The sequence below is a fragment of the Vanessa tameamea genome, chromosome 4 (genome assembly GCF_037043105.1).
Source record: "Vanessa tameamea isolate UH-Manoa-2023 chromosome 4, ilVanTame1 primary haplotype, whole genome shotgun sequence".
In the NCBI taxonomy this organism is placed as follows: domain Eukaryota; kingdom Metazoa; phylum Arthropoda; class Insecta; order Lepidoptera; family Nymphalidae; genus Vanessa; species Vanessa tameamea.
This window is the reverse complement of record NC_087312.1, coordinates 9078974-9100380: the sequence shown is the minus strand read 5'-3', so window position 1 is coordinate 9100380 and position 21407 is coordinate 9078974. Positions and strand designations below refer to the sequence as shown.

At 30.1% G+C, this 21407-nt stretch overlaps 2 protein-coding genes across 3 annotated transcripts in view; one reads left to right on the top strand and one right to left on the bottom strand.

Moving 5' to 3' along the window:
- LOC113394551 (uncharacterized) overlaps nt 1-13753 on the top strand; it is a 142329-nt gene extending 128576 nt beyond the window's left edge. For both annotated transcript variants that reach the window (XM_026631900.2, XM_026631899.2), the window contains one exon: nt 12954-13753. In XM_026631900.2, the coding sequence (XP_026487685.2) occupies nt 12954-13042 (89 nt within the window). In that variant the 3' untranslated portion in view covers nt 13043-13753. The remainder of the gene's footprint in view (nt 1-12953) is intronic.
- A 2153-nt stretch (nt 13754-15906) lies between these two features.
- LOC113394553 (profilin) lies at nt 15907-21045 on the bottom strand. Its single transcript, XM_026631901.2, has 4 exons — nt 20763-21045; nt 17841-18012; nt 17000-17099; nt 15907-16917 (listed from the first exon to the last, which is right to left on the bottom strand). The coding sequence occupies exons 1-3, from the start codon at nt 20871-20873 to the stop codon at nt 17002-17004; spliced, it is 381 nt and encodes a 126-aa protein (XP_026487686.1). The 5' UTR covers nt 20874-21045; the 3' UTR covers nt 15907-16917; nt 17000-17001.
- Between the last annotated feature and the right edge of the window lie 362 nt (nt 21046-21407).

The window sequence follows — 21407 nt, the reverse complement described above, 5'->3', positions numbered from 1 at the left end:
TGCGGCTGACTTTAAATACAAACACTCTAATATTAGTCTAAACTCACTAAGACATTGCATTACGAGGACCGAATGTTATAAAACTTAACATTTGTTTAGTCTGGTAAGCCTTGCCAACCAAAATATGTACCTACATCTATTTTAAAACGACCTCGAAGAGGATATAAAAGTCATATTATACTTATTACATATTTATAATACAATAACCATAATTACCATGTTAAGTCTTAACCTGCAGGGACATTTAAAATATATGTTTTCCAAAAGTCATGATTCAAATGTTCCATAGTTTTGTTAAGGATATGACTTACTTAAATCTAACAACCCATGTTAAATGATATAAGTAGTGAATCATTCTCTTTATTATACATGTATATTTCAAACGGGATGTAGACAAAGCATACTAACAGCTGATATGATAATAAACTTTCAAACACAATGTCAGCTAGTATTTAGACGTGACATTTCAATGGGACCAACGTTTAGATAATCAAGCATCCGTCTTTGAAAATTAGTAGCTCTATATATAAACAATTGTTTGAACTATTTGAATATGATTAATTTTTTATTATAGTTTAAAATAATGTTTAAGGTTAAAGACTAAAATCACCTAATTAACTAAAGGTACAAATATTTTGTTGATTTTGTTCATAGCAATGTGTTATCGGAGTTGGTATTAGTTCTAAATGTAAACGTTGTTGTTAGAAATTATAAAATATCTTTAGGTATAATATAAGAAAACAAATATAGTTTATACTATACTTGGTGGTAGGGCTTTGTGCAAGCCCGTCTGGGTAGGTACCACCCACTCATATTATTCTACCGCCAAACAGCAGTACTCAGTAATGTTGTTGTTCTGTAATGTAATGTTTCTGTAAAGTAATGTTGTTCCTATTTAAAGGGTGAGTGAGCTGAGGGTGTAACTACAGGCACAAGGGACGTAACATCTTGGTTCCCAAGGTTGGTGGCGCATTGGTGTTGTAAGGAATGGTTAATATTTCTTACAACGCCAATGTCTATGGGCGGTGGTGACCACTTACCATCAGGTGGCCCATTTGCTCGTACGCCTACCGATATCATAAAAAAAAATTAATATAGTTTAATTCAAACTTCCTCAGGTTATACGTGATTTTTATTCAAATCAAAACAGAGAGAAGAATATAGAAACTCGTTTTTTTTTTATGTAATTCCAAAATAGCTAGTTCATGATTTCGAAAAATAATATATTAACTTAGGTGACTATAAACATTAATACAGTCATATTTGTATTTCGTACGTAAAAGTTTATAAGAAAAATGTTAAATAAACTTCATGAGAACGAAATGCGGGTTTTAATAAATTCGTGTATATGATGTCATAACTTAATCAGGCCACTTTTACATTGAACGACACGACTCGTTAATTGGTAAGAGTCTTCCATTACGTCGCTGTACGAGGCAGTATCGTGGTATTCGTTAATTGTTGTCCTGGCTCGACTTCATTATCAGCTCGCCCGATAACATTGTTGTCACTTTCTATTTTTACTTTTAACGTTTTACATAGTCATAAATATGTAATGACAAATATACATACTGAGAATACGCTTATTACTTTGGAAATAAGGAAAATGAAATCAGGTATTTGAATTAACACGATCCGATTTGCCTTTATATTCATATTCCTGAATAGTGATTTCAAACAAACGTTTCAAAATTAAATACATGTAATTATACTAATAATGTCTATTTAACATTTCAAATGGTTTATTATCATATTTATATAGTTCCCCGTTAATATAAGTGCATTAAAAAAAATAACAAAAAAGTTTTAATTGAAAAAAATATAAATTATTTCTGTTACAATACTTGAAGCTTAGTGTTAACATATTCAGTTTAATTAACACCAGCACTAACCGGATTGAGGTCAATAGCCTAGTGCTTTCAATTCTCACATGAGAGACTGCTAAATCACGGAGCTATATCAAATAGAATCTTTTTTAATATTGCACCGTCTGACGTTGACTAACATTAATTTTAAGATGGATATTGTTGAAAAAATATTGCGTTACATTATTAAATGTTACAAAATACAGCTGTTTATTTGCATACCTATATTCTTGGCATACAGTCGAACATTTTTAACCGTTTGGCCGAGTTCCAGTAAATATTTCATGGAATACTTAGATAGTAAACATGTGGGTATACATTTCCTACCGTTCTCATTCATTGGCACATATAAAATTTAAATACGCGGACAAAGCACGGTGTTTTCTGCATTTATACATAAAATTAAAGAAAAAACCACGTTGAATTAATTTGAACTAGCGAACATCACAAACAATGATGTAGGTAACTCAAATTGATGATTTGAAATGTTTGTTACGCTTCGTATATATTTTAATAATGTCATTAAATAAAAGAAGCACTTTCGATGTGACGATATGAATTAATTCAAAGTCTTCTTTTTTTTAGAAAACTCTTTTTTTGATGCAAAAGGACCTAGATATTTATAAATGAAGTTCAAAATTAAAATTCAAAGTTACAATAAAAAAAAATGACTACTTTGGGAACAGTAAATTGCAGATTAATTTACTGGTCCCAATGTAGTAATTTTTCTGAAAAGTACCTACATAATTTTTATATACAACTTTTTGCACCAACTGTAATAAAATGTTTATCATAAATTGGACACGCTTGATAATTTATATCTAAGCGTTACTAAACGATATTATCATTTTACCATTATGATATATAAAAGAATAACATTATTTATATACAAGCATGTTACATAAAAATCTATATAATCTTATTTATTGCGAGTTTTTCTGTAAGGACTTTAAAATAAAATGTGGTCCATAATTGAAGACTTATAAATTATACATAAGCAAAATATTGGCAAGGGTAAATGACTGACCGCTAGTGGCGATACCAACTATATCTACTTTACACAAAGTTCGTTGAACTGTACCGTTTGTCTACAATTAATAATTCATTTTGCAATAGCGAACGTTCCGGCGAATCTCGCAAACATTTGGTTTGATAATTTAATTTATTATTAATTTTTTTTTTTTAATGGAAATTTAATGTTAAAATGTGCGCATACATTTAAAGACGACCTCGACGACTCATCTCAACACATCACCATAAATATATATCAGTACGTGTCTTTCGTGTCGAACGTTACTTGGAAGGTCCCTTAGTAGGAGAAGGTCAGTTCCGCTCTGTGTCCTCATTAGTAAACTGAAGTGAGTCACTGTTCTATCGTATAGATAACCTCTTTCTGCAATCCATGTTGCTTTTCTTGGCGAAATACAGTAATGCGAAAAAAATAGTATTGGTGATCTTTAAATCTATAAGTCAGGGTTTTATAGGTGGATATTACAATAATAAAATACAAACGAGATTAAGATTAGATCCATAATTGTTTAATTCGTAACATTATTTAAATTGAAATCAATTTCGATTTTTTTTTGCTGGAGTTTAAATAAGCATATTTTTTGCAAAAAAAATATATATTATGAAATTTGTCTACGTATAAAGGTATTAAAATATTTAAAAAAATGATTATTTAACTTTCTATACTTTAAACAATTAACATCGTGGCTAATTGCTTAAAAAATATTATTACTGAGAATACGAAACGAACGACTAGCAACAACGTTTTTGTTATAAATCATGATTTTTATAATAACTAAAATTTCGTAGAAATCTTATCATAATTTTCCGGCCCCAAAAATACGCTCTGAAATTAATTCAGCTTATGTTAACGAAATGATTAGTCTAATGTTAAAATAATAAATGTACGAAAGCAGCACATTTAGAGAGCGTAAAAAGTATGCTATTTTGACTCTGCTCAATTTTATCTCGATCTCATTTAGTGACGCAAAAGATTAGCTAAATCGAACCGATGTCGAACGAATTGACATTGACAAGGACAACCAACGTTCAATATTTCATTTAACACTTTTTCACTATTACAAACAAACGCAACTCATGGACGGCCTTAATTAACGTGTAGGTAGGTATAGTGGTGAATATTTACATACTGTTTTCTTTTTCTGTCATCAATAATTTTGTATTTGAAAGAAGAAGACACGAGTACTATGCAATGCTATCTATACAACTGACTACACATATATGTATATATGTACTTTAGGGTGTCCCTTATATGACCAAAAAAAATTTTTTTTTTTAATTTCGAAATGCATACCCTCTATTTTTTTTATAAATGCTAAAACATACTATCTTTTTAGCATGATCGCAACCCGTGCCGACCAAGCTACAAAGTTTATTAAAAGTCATTTATTTACCTGATAGTTCTTTCCGCTATAAAACTAACATAAATATCAAACTATATATAAATACAACAAATGAAGTGAATAAGAATTAAAATAAAATAAGATAAACATTATTCTTTAGTTAAAAACATAAAATAATAATAATCAGTCAGGGGTAACTTCTTTCTTTAATAGGATCTTTAATGTAGTTTTTTACAGTCTGCATACAAACTTTTATGTTCCTGGACACAGTACAACAAGAATTGTTTTTACTCTATTTCAACTGTAATAATTCCGTTAAAATCTTGCATTAATTTGACCGCCCTTTCAGCAGTGTCATTTACAACGATCAAACGACTTATTTTTCTTTTAGTTTCCAAAAAAGTAGCATTACATTCCAAGAAGAAATCCGTCGTCGATATGTAATCGAGAAAGAAATTGTTTGCTCTTTTCCGAAACAAAAACATCTAGTGTTTTAAAGAAAAAACAATTTAAATAACAAAAATAAATACATCAAGTAATGTAAAAAAACGCACAAAAAATTAGCTTATCGAACAATTTTTAGGTCAGTTTTTCCTTGGATGAAACTTAGCGTTTGCCAAAATCTGAGTTTTTATCCCTGTTTGAGTTGGCAATCACTTTCATCTGTTATTATCGTCATCATTAAAAAGTGATACAGTGACTGCCTCTTCACTTAAATACCATGAGTGATGGCTAAATTTGCTTATATAAACTTTATAAATTTTTACATTAATTTTCATACTCTTTAAGCTCCTTAAAGAAGCACACATTCTGGTTAGGAGCTTTAGGCGCCTTAGTGCATTCGAGCCAAGGTTTAACAAAACAAATCAAAATTATTCTTCTATTTTATTCTTTATTCAAGTAGGCTCATAATAGAACTTTTGAATCGTCGTGCTGCCACTGGTTCGGAAAGTAGAGTTTACCAAGAAGAACCGATAAGAAACTGAATAGTTAGTCTTTTCCACCATTTAAATTGTAGAACTTTTGCCAATAAAGTACAATTAAATTAATATATATCCTTCCTGTGAATCAACAAATACTAAGTCACCTCTTCTTTATCATTAATATATTGTGGGAGTACTGTGTTTTTTTAACGTTAAATTTAAATTACTATAACTAAAATTATAAATATAGAAACGACTACATCCATCTCCAAGAATACATTGAATACGTTGCGAATTCGGAAACTAGGTGTTATAAGTTTACCTTTCCTCCTCGTGCCCATACAATGATGGTCTGGTCACTGCGTTTTTCGAAAGGATGGAGGATTGTAAATATATGTAATATTGTTGTAAACATATTTTATCGTAGCTTTAGTCGTTTTAACTTTAATATTTTTCCATCCCATAAGTCTGGGACTTCGTCAGGTACATTTTTCTGAAAGTCTGTTTTTATTGCTTCTGTCCTGGATTTTTTTATCTTCATAATATTTCTCTGAACCGATGATTTATTAATTTCTGCTCAGAATAAGCGCTTCTAAAACCGAATGAAGAATATAAACGGAGTCTCTTATGCTTAATGGGCAAAGACCTAAAGCTGCGACAAGTTTAGGTGTTATGACATTATTTCCAACTCTTTTTGGGTCAGAAATGGCTACGTCAGAATTCTTGCTTTATCCCGAAATATAAAGCACTCCCTAATCACAAGATTTGCACTTTACTGACAGTCAGCTTAACTTCACGAATACCGTACAATAAGACTGCGTGAACTTTTCGATTAAATGGTAATTTTGCACCTTTTATTTGATGCTTAGACAATCTGATAAAGAAAATATAGTGTTAATCACTTCGCAATCCTATCGACATATTTATAATATATATTGCAATAAACAATGATGCACTAATAATCTTAAAAATAACGTAAAAAATGACAATTAAAATACGTAGTTAGAGGTCGCAGCAGAACTAGTATGGAGAAGTTTAAATCGCAAGTCGGCACGGGTTATCGTTAATAAATCGGGCTTATATTTTTTTCCAGACAATATTGGGTTGTTACTAAAGTTTTAAGAAGGTCTGCCTAAAAATATATCGAAGTTGAAATTTAAGGGACACCCTAATGTACATATTATGTTTATTAGTTAAGGGTTTTAATTCTTTAAGCATATTACTAAAGCAAAAAATTCGATTATAGTATACTCAAATATTGGTTAAAAAATATGGACAGAGTTTTTTCCGAAAGACGAATAGACTAGAAGATTAAAAAATCGCGTAAGTCGAGGTAACGTTAGTCGGAATATTTTAGATTTTAGATTTTTTACCTAATATACGGAAAAAAATATAGATTACTTTATTAATCATCACACACAATGCAATAAAAAATTAAATGAGAACTATAAATTTTAAATATATATGATGATTAATTATCGTCAGTTTGAAATTGACGAGTACATACAATATATACATAATGATATAAAATTACAATTAGTAATAACTGAGACAATGTAACTTTCATTAATTATTTATATTTATATATAATTTTTAATCGGCTTATATAATCGTTAACGGTCGCAGTTAAAATAGCGGATCATTATTTAAGAGTTTTAGTAACTGGTGACTCGGGACTCATCAGACTGGTAAAAAATATGATAAAAAAACGCTTAAAAAAACATATAGCGTTCTTAATTATAAACAGGTCTGTAGTTTCACCAGAACTAAATGTTTGGACAAAATTTCAGTGCAATGGGACTGGTCTAAAATTATACACATACATCAACACTATACACATACACGAAGTGAAATAATGGCTTAAATGCTTAGATATGAACTGTATAGTAATTGTAACTATGAGTATAAATAATATCAACAATACTCTAAATCAATTATTAAACATTATAGAAAATACGACATAGAAACAAAAGAGAATAATAAATAAATATTTTACACGAGAAAATAATATGATAACTTCTTAACTCTTTACCAATACAAACGACGATAATGACCTACTATCTTCTTAAGTATATATATACTCATGTATACAAGATAAAAATATAACAGTACATTTTAACGACATAAACACGAATCGATAAGGGGTCACGCATGCAATTGCCGTGTCCGGCGCCTTGTTATTTATTATTTATAAAAGGAAAACATGACATGACTCAATATTAAAGCAAATGTTTTGCTATTATTTAATAATTTAACTACATATTAAATAATAATTTCAAAACGCAACCAGTCGGAGGTATAATATCATAATTTTTAAAGATAATTCATAAATTGCCACTATCCTACTTACATGTATGTGCATTTGTGCATACGAGTCAAGTAAGTTATACGTGTAATTCAACTGGCTCATTTACACTTCTGACTTCACATAGCAAGTCGAAGTATTATTACTTAGCTGCCTTGCTCAAATTTTCACATGTCAGACATACTGATATAAAAAGGTGTGGTCACTAATGAAAATATATTATTAAAACTTTAAGTTTTTTATATAATTTTATTAAAAAAGACCATATTTAATATTTTCTATATAACTATAAAACTTAAAAAAATGTATAGTCGTCTAAATTCCTTTAAGTGAAGTAATATTAAAAAGATAATGTATAAAAAGAGAAACTAAGTTTATTAATATTTAAATGTATCAAATTATTCTTTTAATTAGACAAATGTTGAATTTTATCATGTTATACGCTTGCGTCTTTATTTTTTTCTAATTCTTATAAGTCTGACTACAGGCTTACTTATAAGTTATTCAGACAGGCCTAGTTCCACTGAAAGTAGTCTTATTTCTCGAGTGACTCGTCTGCACGACAAACTAAGAGTCCGCATATAGTGATGAAGCTTTGTATTGTATAAACGTTCATAATGCTTGTCTCGTCGCTTTCAGACATTTTCTTACACTTGTTAGTGTCTAACGTTTCAAAAATATTAAAAAAAAATATTTTGAACAATATTTTGAGAACTAAAAATGATTTTAGTGTTAAACGATCCAGATAAAAAATCTTACTTAAAATTTTTATTTGCTCTGAAAATTTAATAATTAGGTAGATTTTATATTACAAGTTTCTAATGTTTCTTAGTCGTCTAAATTACATTTCTATTTAAATGTAATTAACACTAAATTATACACTCACATAGTAGTCTACCTACCTACATACTCTAAATCTGCAATTAATTAACGCTATAGCATATACAAACTGCAGCCTAAATCTCTCTAAATAAACTAAATTTCAAATTTAATTAATCCCACTTCAAAAAGCTAAATGAGCTTAGTTATGTTAAGTCTAAGTCTTTAAGTTTAAGTATATAGGTTACGTTTATAATACTTATTACAACATAATTTTTACTTCATTTTTACGTTAATAGTTATCAACAAAATATAAATCTTTTCAACTTAGTAATAACTAAAATACTCAAATATTTTATGGAACAGATAGCTCTTTAAGTGATAGACATCTTGAAAACATATTTAAATACAATTGACGGATGTTTTAGAGGTAATTGATAAATCGTAATTGTATTGTATTGTAAAATAATTAAAAGCTATCCATATAGCAGTGCCCTGTGTATATATAACATTACATCAAGCTTCTCTAGACTAGACCTTGTGGTTGCCGGTACTGGTGGTTTACTTAATAACAAGTTATAACATACTTAGGGTCGGTCTAAGTACGTTAAAACTATAACGAAAAACACCTTTTATTATATTTTTTAAATATTTTTATATGAAATTAATTAGTTTTGCTAGGCAACAATTAATTAGATACAATTAAATACACAAGATTAAATTAAATATTGATTAATTTAACATAAGTGCTCCGAATAATTTACTATACAGTGCAAACTACTTTTTTTTTTAATTTGTCATTTAATAAGACATAATAATTAGATAGAATTAAATATTCTGTCAAAATAAGATCTTAAATAAATATTACTGACTGAAACCCGAATTAAATTCATACTGAAACAATTGTATAGTTACATAATATGTATTTTGTGTTTTTGTCGTATAACGTTGCATCATTCATGGTACGCCCAATTAAAAAATAATATTCGAAAATAAATCCAATTGTTGAAGAATTGACTTAAAAGCGTACAGTGAAGAGGACAACGCCCTGGTTACGCTAAAACGAATTGTCACACTGCGAATATTTTATGAGATAAAGAACACACTGGGCCGAGTAGTAAAGCGGACAGACAGTGCGGGAGAGCGGAGGCTGCGCGACCGATCAATAATACGGCGCGCCGCCACCGCGCGCCGACGAAAGCGAACGCACCGACCTCGCTGCCCTTCACCGGAGAGTCGACGAACTCTGTACACCCCGTACACCTCCCTCCCTCCAACCAAAACTCCGACCCTCGAACGAACCCTACGTGTTACCCTCACAGCGATCTTCCTGACCCGATTAAATATTCTAAACGAATATGAGTCTCATTGTCGCCTAAGTCGACTTCCCGCTTCGTCGAATCGTTAGTCATCAGTGGGTAACCGTGATTCACTTTGAAGAATCGACAAGAAGATTCTGAGTTATGACTCAGACTTTAATATGTAAAGAATTAATATTTATCAGTAACGTTTTCACATCCCCACTAGACTATTATCATTATTATATTATAGTGTTGATCTTTCTCACAAATAAAAAAGATATAGCATAAATGTTCAATAAGGTTCTCATTTATTATTCTAGAAGCGTAACTTGCTACGCCTATAGCTCGTAGATCCGGTAACTCCACGTTAAGTCCCTCGAAATAAATTATTATACATTACATTAAGCTTTTCCTTTAGGGCGATTAAAGGAAGATGAAACTATTGTACATAAACCTAAATCCGCGTTTCACACGTTAACTAGTATAGCATATTATTAATGAATTACAGTATTATTATTTTAATATAACAAGTTAAGTGATAAATTGCACCGAATGTGAACACATGAAGTATCGACAGTCGACACAATCATTGCGGGGAGTCTAGCCAATGAACTTGAATCAGACGGGCCTCCACTGCGCATGCTATTAATAAACCTGCGGCTCTCCGCGATCTGTGGAATATGGAGATCATTTTCTGATGATAAAATAATATGAACTATTAATTGCAAGTAGCTGTTTGTTTAACTCTTCTTTAATTTAAAATTTCATTTACGGTACTGATTATGGCTTCGAGTTATTGGAACAAGGATATGACGTATAATTACTGAGGTATATTTACATTGAAAAGTTTTTAAATAGCGTATCGAGTAGGGACAATCTTATTCATATTTAACGGAGTCAGATGTCGGGGACGGCTTCATGAGGGCTATTTTTGGCCACAGTCGAAGCATTTGGGACGTGCGCTGGAAAATATCTACTAACCGGTCTATTCTCGGACGCCCTACTAACGGTGTGCCTCTTACTTCATCGATGAAATACTATACGAATAGTTGTTTTTTTTAAATTTATGTATGTCAAATATCATTCTTATCTGCCATGTTTTTTGGATAAAAATATCTTATTTTACTATAAACTATTTTTTTTCATTGTAGGTATTTATTGTATGCTTTTTTATTATTAAAATATATATATAAAGCATAATTATCAACAAAGTGACCCATTCTCGATAACTTTGAAATCGTTTAGTCTGTCACCTCATTATTTATATTGTCTGGAGATATCTCGGAACGGCTATAAAACAAACGCGACCTCAGATATCAATGACCGACCGTCATCTCTTTAATGATTGATCACATCATTTATGTCACAGCCCGGGTTAAACGGTAAACTTTCACGTGATTTTTATTTATTTTCTCACATTATTGAAAACAACCTTAATATTAATCACTGTTCAAAAATTTAAATTGAAATATTTATAGCCTTCATCGCGAAGCGGACAAGCAAATGGGCCACCTGATGGTAAGTGGTCACCACCGCCCATAGACAATGGCGCTGTAAGAAATATTAACCATTCCTTGGGAACAAACCGGAACACAACAATACTGAGTAGTGTTGTTTGGCGGTAGAATATCTGATGAGTGGGTTGTACCTACCTAGACGGGCTTGCACAAATTCCTACCACCAAGAATTGGTAACAATTCATTGTAATTTACGTCCTCCCCGATTTGTTATGTTATTTCTATTGTAGTTCATCTATTATTCAAATCGCTTGTTTAAAAATAATATTTCATAGATATGAAATTTCTTAATGACAATTTTAGTTAAATAATTTAAAAATAAAACACTATTTTGTAAGCCTGCGCTTTTCGATTCTAATAAGTCCCTGTAGCGTAGCCGCAGTATCGACCCGGCGGCGACGACTAGCGCGCTCGTACACTTGACATTCGCACTCCCTCACCCTCAAATAGGGGTTCACGACCCTAACAATACTGCAGCCTTACAAATATGTACTTATTAACTTTTAAAATTAAGATAAAATACAATTCATCAATAATAATATCAAATTTAATATCACCAACAAACAGATAGTTTATAAAATATTTTGCGGTCATGGTTAGTGAGCTAAGCTACGTTCATGTTTCGCATTGATAAATCAAAACAAATCGGTTTAGTCTAGTGAATTAAGCCGTAGGATCTTCGTAGCATGTTCGACAAACAGCGCTTCAAGTTTATAAAATAAAAAAGCTACTCAAGTCCGACAGTCAAAATCATCCTGTATGGGGCTATATCCCGGGGCTATTACGGTTAAAGCATAGCAACTGTTGATATCAAATATTTGTTGCGGATTGATAAATGTTGCTCCAATGTTGCGGAATAGAAATAAATCTTATCTATCTTCTATCTTAGACTTCATCGCTAGATGTGGTTGACAACTAATGTTAAAAAAATAATCTTATTAAGTAATTTCCACTTGAATCTAGTTCCGTCAATTTGATTGGTTGACTCCCTGAAAATGAAAAAAAAATATGTCGACATTTTACTTACTGATATTTCATATTTGTTTTGAGGTCCTTCATATCGGTTGCTTATTTTATTAATTCCATTCATATTTTTTAGATGTAAGACATGTTTTTTCTCCTTAGGGCAGGCACAAGCATGAAATTTCTTTAAAAAAATATTTAACTGTTCTGCTATTAAAATATCAGACGCCTGGATGTCTGCTTCGTCATTTATTTTTTTTCGTTTGTATAATCCAGGTTCAGACATTATATAATGAATATCACAGAGGCTATACACTGGCAGACCATTTTTCTGTTCTTTCACAGTACACAAAAGAAGTAATCGAACAACAAAGATCTGCTAAGTGTACAATTTATATTGATTTATATTTAATTAAATTATAATAAAAATGTTAAAAAATAGGTTGCTATAAAAATCAGAGCCCGAAATGACTGTCTTTCCAATTTTCTTCGTGTTTTGACGGATTCTGAATATCACCGTCAAGTCAAAGAGAGAGACAGAGAGAACACACGATGAAAAAATACCGTTCTTTTACAAAATCGAAGCGCTTTCAACTGATAATGCTGCGCTACCATGGTGGCGTATGTGTGGCGCACGCGGTCCTTACTCCTTAAAGTTTCTTATGGCATCATCACTATTAATAATAACTGCCACATGAGCTTATAATGGTTGCCTCTACTTAAATTTTAATGATGGTGATACAAAACTGTATATATGTAGTAGGTACCGCTTTAATTAGTATTATATGTAGATACATTATGATATTGTTAATAAACAGGAAAATAATATCAATTGAAAAAGGAAGCGTTATTAATAACGTTAATAATCGAAATTATATTTGTTAACAGGCGAGGAGCATCCAGGCCAGAAACAAAGGAAAGGTTTCTTTAGAAGTCTCTGGAAGAAATCTCGTCATTATTCATTGGAGCATCCGTGACCACAAGATAGATTATATGATTTGACCTTGAAATCTCTCCCGTGAAACGAGTTACAGTATGTGTAACAATCAAACTACAATGGTATTATATTCGAAGTCATTCAATCTGAAAAGTTTACAAATAAGATTGATGACAAAAAAAATGCTATGAAAATTGCGAGCGTTAGAGTAAATTGTATTAACATGTGCGTGAATGTGGCTTTGAAATTTAAAAACCGTATCTTAGTTTGCTGGCTTAATCAAGTGGTATGTTTATTTTTAATTGAATTGTACGTATAGTAATATTTATAACCGGTGGTTATTACAACGCATAATTTATTTAAGAAATATCTATTTTAGGAATCCACGACTAATTTTCTTCCTTATTCATAAAATAGGTTTGTAGAAATGTAGATAACCACGTAGTATGTTATGTACATCTGAGTTTTATTGTTTTAAATTATTGTTAACCGTTTTAGAAAGGAATAAGAATTATTTCTCCGAGTCTATATTATAATTAACGTTAACATTAGATACACAAAAATATGTAACTTAATTACAATTTTCTTTTTAGAGTTAGATGTGTAAAATGATCTTGTGTGGTATATTAAAGAACCAAATTCACATATAGACTACCACTTTTAACATTTTATACCAATCCTTGTATTCGAGTGTACTTAATTCTTATTATTGTAGATTTTGTCAAAAGGAAAATAAATTATGTTAATTAGCCATGTTTTTTTTATTTTACCCATGTAGTTATATTTCTTACCCAATTCAAAAAGTTTCATGTTCGTCGATAGTCGTTTCTTGTATTATTATAACGCCTAAAACTTGGAATTAAGATTAAACCATTGCTTGTTTTTTCAATTCATATCTTATATTAACCTCAAATTTTAAATTAAAATAATCAGAATAATAAGAAACGTCACTTTGTGCGTAAATATTCGCAATTATAGTAATGTAGTCATTCTATTTTGATTCAAATGATTATACTTTAAGTCGAAAGTAAAATAACCCAGAACTTCTTTGCAATAATTTTAATATTTACGAATTTAATTGTTTATTGACCAATTTGAACCCTTTAACGCCTATTTTTTTTACGACTTACTAATTTATAGTTTTCAGTTCAACAATTGATTTATCAGAAGAGAAAACGACCTTTCAGGCAGATAAGAGTTAAAACAAATTATACTATCACTATGGCTAGAATACTAGGGATACGTCAGTTGTTTCGCTTAATGACTCAATTAAGCTAGCATTTACAAGATATATTATTGCATTAATGTAAAATATTTAAGTTATACGCCAAATCATATTATTATATTTAAGATTAATTTCCACCGATCGGTGTGAGGCCCGTTCAGTCATAACAATGGTCGTTACCTTTGGCCTCCAGCCGTTTGCAATAGAAATCCTTTTTTTTTATTATACCTTTTGCTTATGATAACAAATTTCGTGATACTATACTTTAACACTAGAAAGACGGGCAAGGGTCTTTTGACCCATTTTGAAGTTTATCGTTCGATAATTTCGAAACTATTCGTTTTGGTGCTACGTCCTCCCGTGACTTCTAATGAAATAGTTTATATTTCAATGTACTGTTGATGTTATTGTTATATTATCATCCTAAATTAAATAAACATAACATTTACCTACGAAGACGGCGCCGGGTCATTTGACCCAAGCGGCATTTATTAAGATAAATAGTATCCATTTGAACGTAGGTCATTATATTTACATTATTCTTTTATAGCTGTGGATGTTACATTTGAAACTATTGTATAGAGTCATACCAACGTACTACTTACGTTACTTTTGTGGAGCAAACAGTGTTATTTAGTTATTTTACAATGTCTAGGCTGAGCGGCCATCAAATATTATTATCGTTACAATCATTGTCTGAGGATCAGTCAGACGGTGAGGGTGAAGATGTGGAAAGTAAATGCGATTCAGAAGAAGAGATATTTCCATCCGAAACGAGTTCTTCAAGCAGTGACGACTCAAATGACAACATGCCACTAGGCAATTATTATCTTTTTTCTTTACTTATTCGATAAGAATATTTGCACCTATCGATTACTAGAATTACCAACGTAGATGATTTGATATATTATACAATTATATTTAAATATTTTTCGTTGTCTTTTCAGCTACTGTACAACGTCAACGATCATTTAGGGGAAGAGGACGAATGAGGCAAGTGCGTTGGATTCGCGAAATGCAAGCAACGGATAATGCGTATAACAGTATGGTGTCGTCAGCAGTTTTTTATAATATATTAGACCTTGCTGTTATAAATGCATGGATTTTATATCAAGAAGTGACAAACAACAAAGTGCGTAGAAGAGATTTTATAGTCCAGCTAGCTTTAGAACTCAGCAATATGTCGGAGGACTCTTCTACCATTGGTTCAATACAATCAGCATTACCGAGGCAGTCAGCCGTAGCTACTAGAAAAAGACGCCACTGTTCTATTTCTAAGAATAAATAAAATAAAATGTGTGATATTTGCAAAAAACCATTATGTGGACAATGCAATCAATCAAAAATATATCTTTGTCAAAATTGTAAATTAATATAAAAGTTCTAGTTATTAAAAACTATATTATTACGCATCAAATTAATGTTTGAATGATAATCCCGCCTTTTCTACACATCACAAGCATATTTGCATTCAAATGCTCATTGCACATATTGAATACATTGTTATTATGACGTGGGGTCATTTGACCCCTAGCCGTTTTTCTTGGTAAGAGTATTTTGCCGTCTTTCTAGTGTTAAACAGTAGTTACGAAACGTAGGTACTTATTTAAGAATTTTAATTATTATTACTCAAAGTTGTTAATAAAATGGATATCAGGTTAAAAAAGAAAACCATATAATTATAATACAAATCATTTTATTATTAGATAGACACAGTTCCCATCGCTTATCAGAAACAATGTACAAAGCTATAGTAGTAATATCAAATATAAACAATATGCACCCTTCGATTACTGCAAGCCTTGTTTGAGGATACAGGATTATAATTGAGCGCTTCTAGATTCTGCAGCTAAGAGATAGAATAGAATAAAACAGAATGCAAAAATGTTTATTATTCACTACACAATATTATAAACGCAGCGTAATAAAAAGGGAAGCATAGCGAAGTAATGGCGCTCGCGGAGGGCTAAGGGAGCGCGTCCCTCCCTCCACTCGCCTCACTGTCGTATTAGTTCTCACACGATGGTTCCAGTGGGACTAGAGATTTTTCAATTAAAATCGTTACATGTATTCTTGGGTTACAGTGTCTTTCATTTTGTAACAAGCCCTTACACAAATGCTTATTTGTAATTACATATATAATAATGTTGTATATTGTTACAGTAATTTCATTACGTGGTTATTATAATTTCTTGTCAAGCGTCTGGTTGTAATGCTGATTTTCCATTTTATTAATTTATATAAATAAGGTTGACAGCGAGTAACTCATATCCACAGTAACTTATTAACTCACTCATTCTAGATGTAAAAAAATGTAGTATCAGACAACTTGAAAAGAAATTTTAAAAAAATCTCTATACATCATGCCTCGAGACTTTATCGCAAAGCCACTTATTTAGCTTTACTGTATAGTCCAATAAAAGCATTTTTTTTTAAATACATAAAACCATTATACAGAAACAATTACTCTGTGAAAGCGGTGAGCGTATAAAAAAAAAAAGAGTCCAAAATTCACAAAGTAATTACATCTGCACATGGATACTAAACGCATCAGACATTGATGGCGCCATAATTTATCAAATATCAAAACAAATGACGGTCCTTATCACTTTTATAGAATATACAAAATGCAGTTACTTATTTCCCTGTGGAAAAATATTATCTTATTCTTAGATCACGCGCGCTTCGATCTGTAAAAAAAAAGAAAAATATTCCAGTTCTTGTACATTTCTTTAAATAAATCTAGTACAAAAACAAAACTTCTCAACTCACCTCTAATAACCACAGGTAATTAAATATTCTCCTAACTTCTCCACTACAGATGCGGCTTGCTGGGGTTGGATCGGTTCTTCATAGAGAGAAATTACAACAGCTGCAAATAAATGTTTTACTGTAAAAATCCTGTTAAATTCAAAGAATACCATTTATTTGTCATCTTTAAAAGTATATAAAGTGTTTTAATTAAATTAGTTACTTTCGGAAACTAGAAATAATTGCGTGTTTGAGTCATATGTAGGTCAATTAATAAACTAAGAGAGAGACGGTCTTAACGGTCTATGCGCGCAATTTCTCAGTGTATACCAGAACATTAAAATAAAATTTTTGAGAAAAATTTAAATTATTAGACTATTCGTCACGCTATTAATAACTCAATGTTAAGAAAATATGAATTGTAGCTACTTTTAGATGACATAATTATATGTAGTTCTAGGCCAAGTGGCCTCTTTGGCAATGGTGCAAGAATAGAATTTTCTTACTATCGAGACTTGATTTATCTTCATGTTTCTAATCACAATCTAATACTCAATATTGTCTATTAAATATATTATATTAATTCAATTAGATATACCTTATTACGTACTAATATGGTTTTCAAAAATCCAACATATCAACCATTATTAAAACATGGAATAAATGATCATTACTGACTTAAGAATAATAATATTACAATAAGAAATGTTGCATTCTGTACAAAATAGGTGAAATATGTAACTTAAACCGCGAAATGCTGCATAAGTAAAATAAATAATACATGACATACGACACGACACTATTATATTAAGTTGCATCGCAATTCACTATCAAAGTACTGGCATGAACGTAGTTGTTTTACCTTGCTGTGTCTTCATGCAGTGCACGCCGACCTTGCCAAGTTTTGCGCGTATTATGCGGTCTGTTCCACTGAGGTAGATGTACCGCGTGCCCGCTATCGTGACGCCGCCGCTTGTAAGGAGTGATTCATTTTCGAAACCGGCCACTATCTTCCCGACTTCGTCTTTTGATATCTGTTAACAATATTACATTTATAAATAATATTTATATAATTTTGAAGTAAATGAACGAGCTTACTCATATTCAATATTTATTTACGATTGAATTATAAATTTAAGTTTAAATAATCATAGTACACGTTTCTCAAATCGATAATCTACAAAAAAAAAACTATTATCGTGTTATCTTGAAGTCTTCAAGCATAACGATAGCGTGTAAAAAATTACGAAAAAAATATATATTTTAATGTTATGATTAAACCAGTTTTACAATTGCTTTTGAATCGATGAATATTGTAGGTTGTTTATTGGTTATTCCTAAATGATTAAGAGTTGGTTGTTCAGCTTTAGTTATCATTGGTTAAGAAGGTTTTGTAGCACTATGATAGACTGTACAATTCAACAAATGGGGTAAATATTGATAATATGTACCCAATCAATACATGGCATGAAATAATTATAATATTTCATTAACTATATTATGGTTCCGGTATAACATAATTATATAGTTAAGTCATTATACTTTGCAAGTATTAGCATACCTTACAATAAGTACAGAAACAAGTAAATATTATTAATTTAAAACATCAACCCCGATTGGTATAAATCTAGATCCATTACTCCACTCCTAGTGTCATGGTTATATAACATTTTTTTAATAATCAGGCATCTAACACAAAATATATAATGTCCTAAAAGTTTCCGAGATATATTGGACACACAAACTTGTGCAACTGTATAATATTAGACTAGGTGTGTTTATATATGTATTTGTTTCTTAATATATATAAGTCTTTTGTATGCCTATGTAACTTCTCTTGTGTATTTCATTGGTACCCCTGGACGGTTGAGATTGGGATTTCATTAAAATTATGAATAAATGTGAATAGACATATATAAATATCTATATGGTTTTATGAAACAAACTAATAAATAATAAAATATATTAGTGTAAATCTATATACATGCAAACATTTTAGAATTGACAACTATTTATTGAATGTATTTTTTGTTTAGAATACAAATATTTTTTATTATTACTTCCTATCTCTATTCTACTCCTCACCAAAGTTAACGAATATAAATAATATTGTTTTCTAATAAAGAAAACATTAATAAAGTATAATTGAAAACATTGCAGTAAAATAAACTTACAAAGATTTAGTAACTAAGTTATTATTACTATTAAATGTGTTAAACCAAATAATTATGAAAGTCACAAGTCTCTTCGAAAAAACATTTAACTTCTTAAATACTGAATGTTTACTTTTTCTGCTATTTATAATGAAATTTATCAATATTTATCATTCATGAAATTTATAACTCTCAGCAGAAACAAAGAATTTTTATTGTAATCTATTCAAAAATTCTATTGAACACATAGTTCTTTGGCATTATTTGTTTCCAAATAACATTTTTAATAAATACAAATAAAAAATATATGATTTCTTTATAATTTTACTCTTAATGATAATCTACAAGACACTTCTGAATAGATTTAACATTATAGATAATATAAATGAACAAAACTCTCAAAACTTAAAAATTGAGCATAACCTAACAGAAAAGAATATGATAAAGAAACTTTATAAAAAATACTTATACACTTAACTATTCACAACATTAAATTATAAGACTTTTTGAGAAATTGGCAATAATCTGATGAATTGAAACAAAATTCTTATTCAATTCTAATGATTTATATTATATAATGGCATCATCGTACTTATTTACCGTAATCTTATTTGCGTAATAATGACTTAATAGTTAATTAAGTACTAAATTAACCATTTTGGTAAATTTCAAACTTCTGATTCAGTCATCACACAATACTCTATACTCTGATTAATCCCTATGTATTCCTATAGATAAAATCATTATTGATTATTTTATTCTACTTAACAAATGTTAATTGCTAACTTATTGAATATGAGTACTATTGTTAGGAAATACTTCTAAATATTTAATATTGGTATTAATTTATTTGTAGTTTATTTCGTCATTAATTGGTAACTTTTACAACTGAATATTACATTAATTTGAAACAATTATAAAAATATATACTACTTTTTTTTTAAATAAAACTATATCTTAAGAATTTTTTTAATTTTAAAATTTAATAAAATGTTTTAGTAACTGCTATACACTGTTATTAGAATCAAATTTACCATTTTATATGATTAAATAGATACAATATCATTTTTCTTTAATGGTAAAAATATCAGATAGTTGTTTGAATAAAAAATATATAAGTATATAATTTTTACCTACGTAACTTACTATCATGAGTCATATTTTCGCTGATAAGTTTAAGCGTAAGTTTAAAAAATGGGTAAATATATTATAGAGGTAAGAAATTAATCATATTGGAGCGTTTTGAACCCAATATTACATTACAGATAAATTTGGCGTCGCCGACGTGTGACTACTTCAATACAAGAACTACCGGCCGGCAACATTTTATGCAGCAAATAGGTCATGAAACGAATAGTACCCATTTACAATTCATTCCCAAATCAATACAGATCAATTTAAACTAACAATATCAATAGTTTAAAATGCATAGATTGAAAAAATCCAATTCTAATATGAATTGGCTACCACATGTCGCCATCTTGTCAACTAGCCGGATTCGTCATCCATTCATAATTTACGAATCCAAAATTTGACCACTGAAAGGCACAATACAATCGCACATCATATCATTACACAAAAGATGATTAGTATAAATTCACTAAGCACTTAATACATATCAAGAAACTTACATCGAATCCTTCTGATTTAGCCCAGACATTTCCATCGTGACCGGCAATCGCAGCCTTTGTAACACATCTTGATGCAATTAACTGTTTATCGACATAATCTTGCCAGCTCATATTGATAGAGTTCTTTGTAAAATAAAACTAAACTTTCCTAAACCACAATCTAAACTCTGCAACGAGCAGACGCTCCACACGAACAAAAAGCACTGCCGTTACAAAATGGCAGCGTACTCAAAGACACGACAGGAAGTTTGCTCCTACCAACATTAGAATGTTTAATATGCGTTCTTTTTAAAGAACATCGGTAAAGATATTTACAAAATAACATAATAATCCTATAAATTATCTGTAATAATAAGACTAATTAATATTTATCGAAAAAAATAAATCAATTATACTTCTGTTTAAATACAATACATTCTTATTATACATATTTTTTATAATGAAATCAATTCATCTTATCTTAAAATTATAAAAAATAAAATAATTCCAGCAACTTACCTAGTTGTAGCCTTTTTTACTATAATTGGTACATAATTTGATATAAGTTATGTTTTGAGTGAGTAAAATACTATGTAATAAAGGAATTTTATAACTTGGTATTGTTCTTCAGATGTTATTGTAATTGAGTACTATATCGTAATGCAT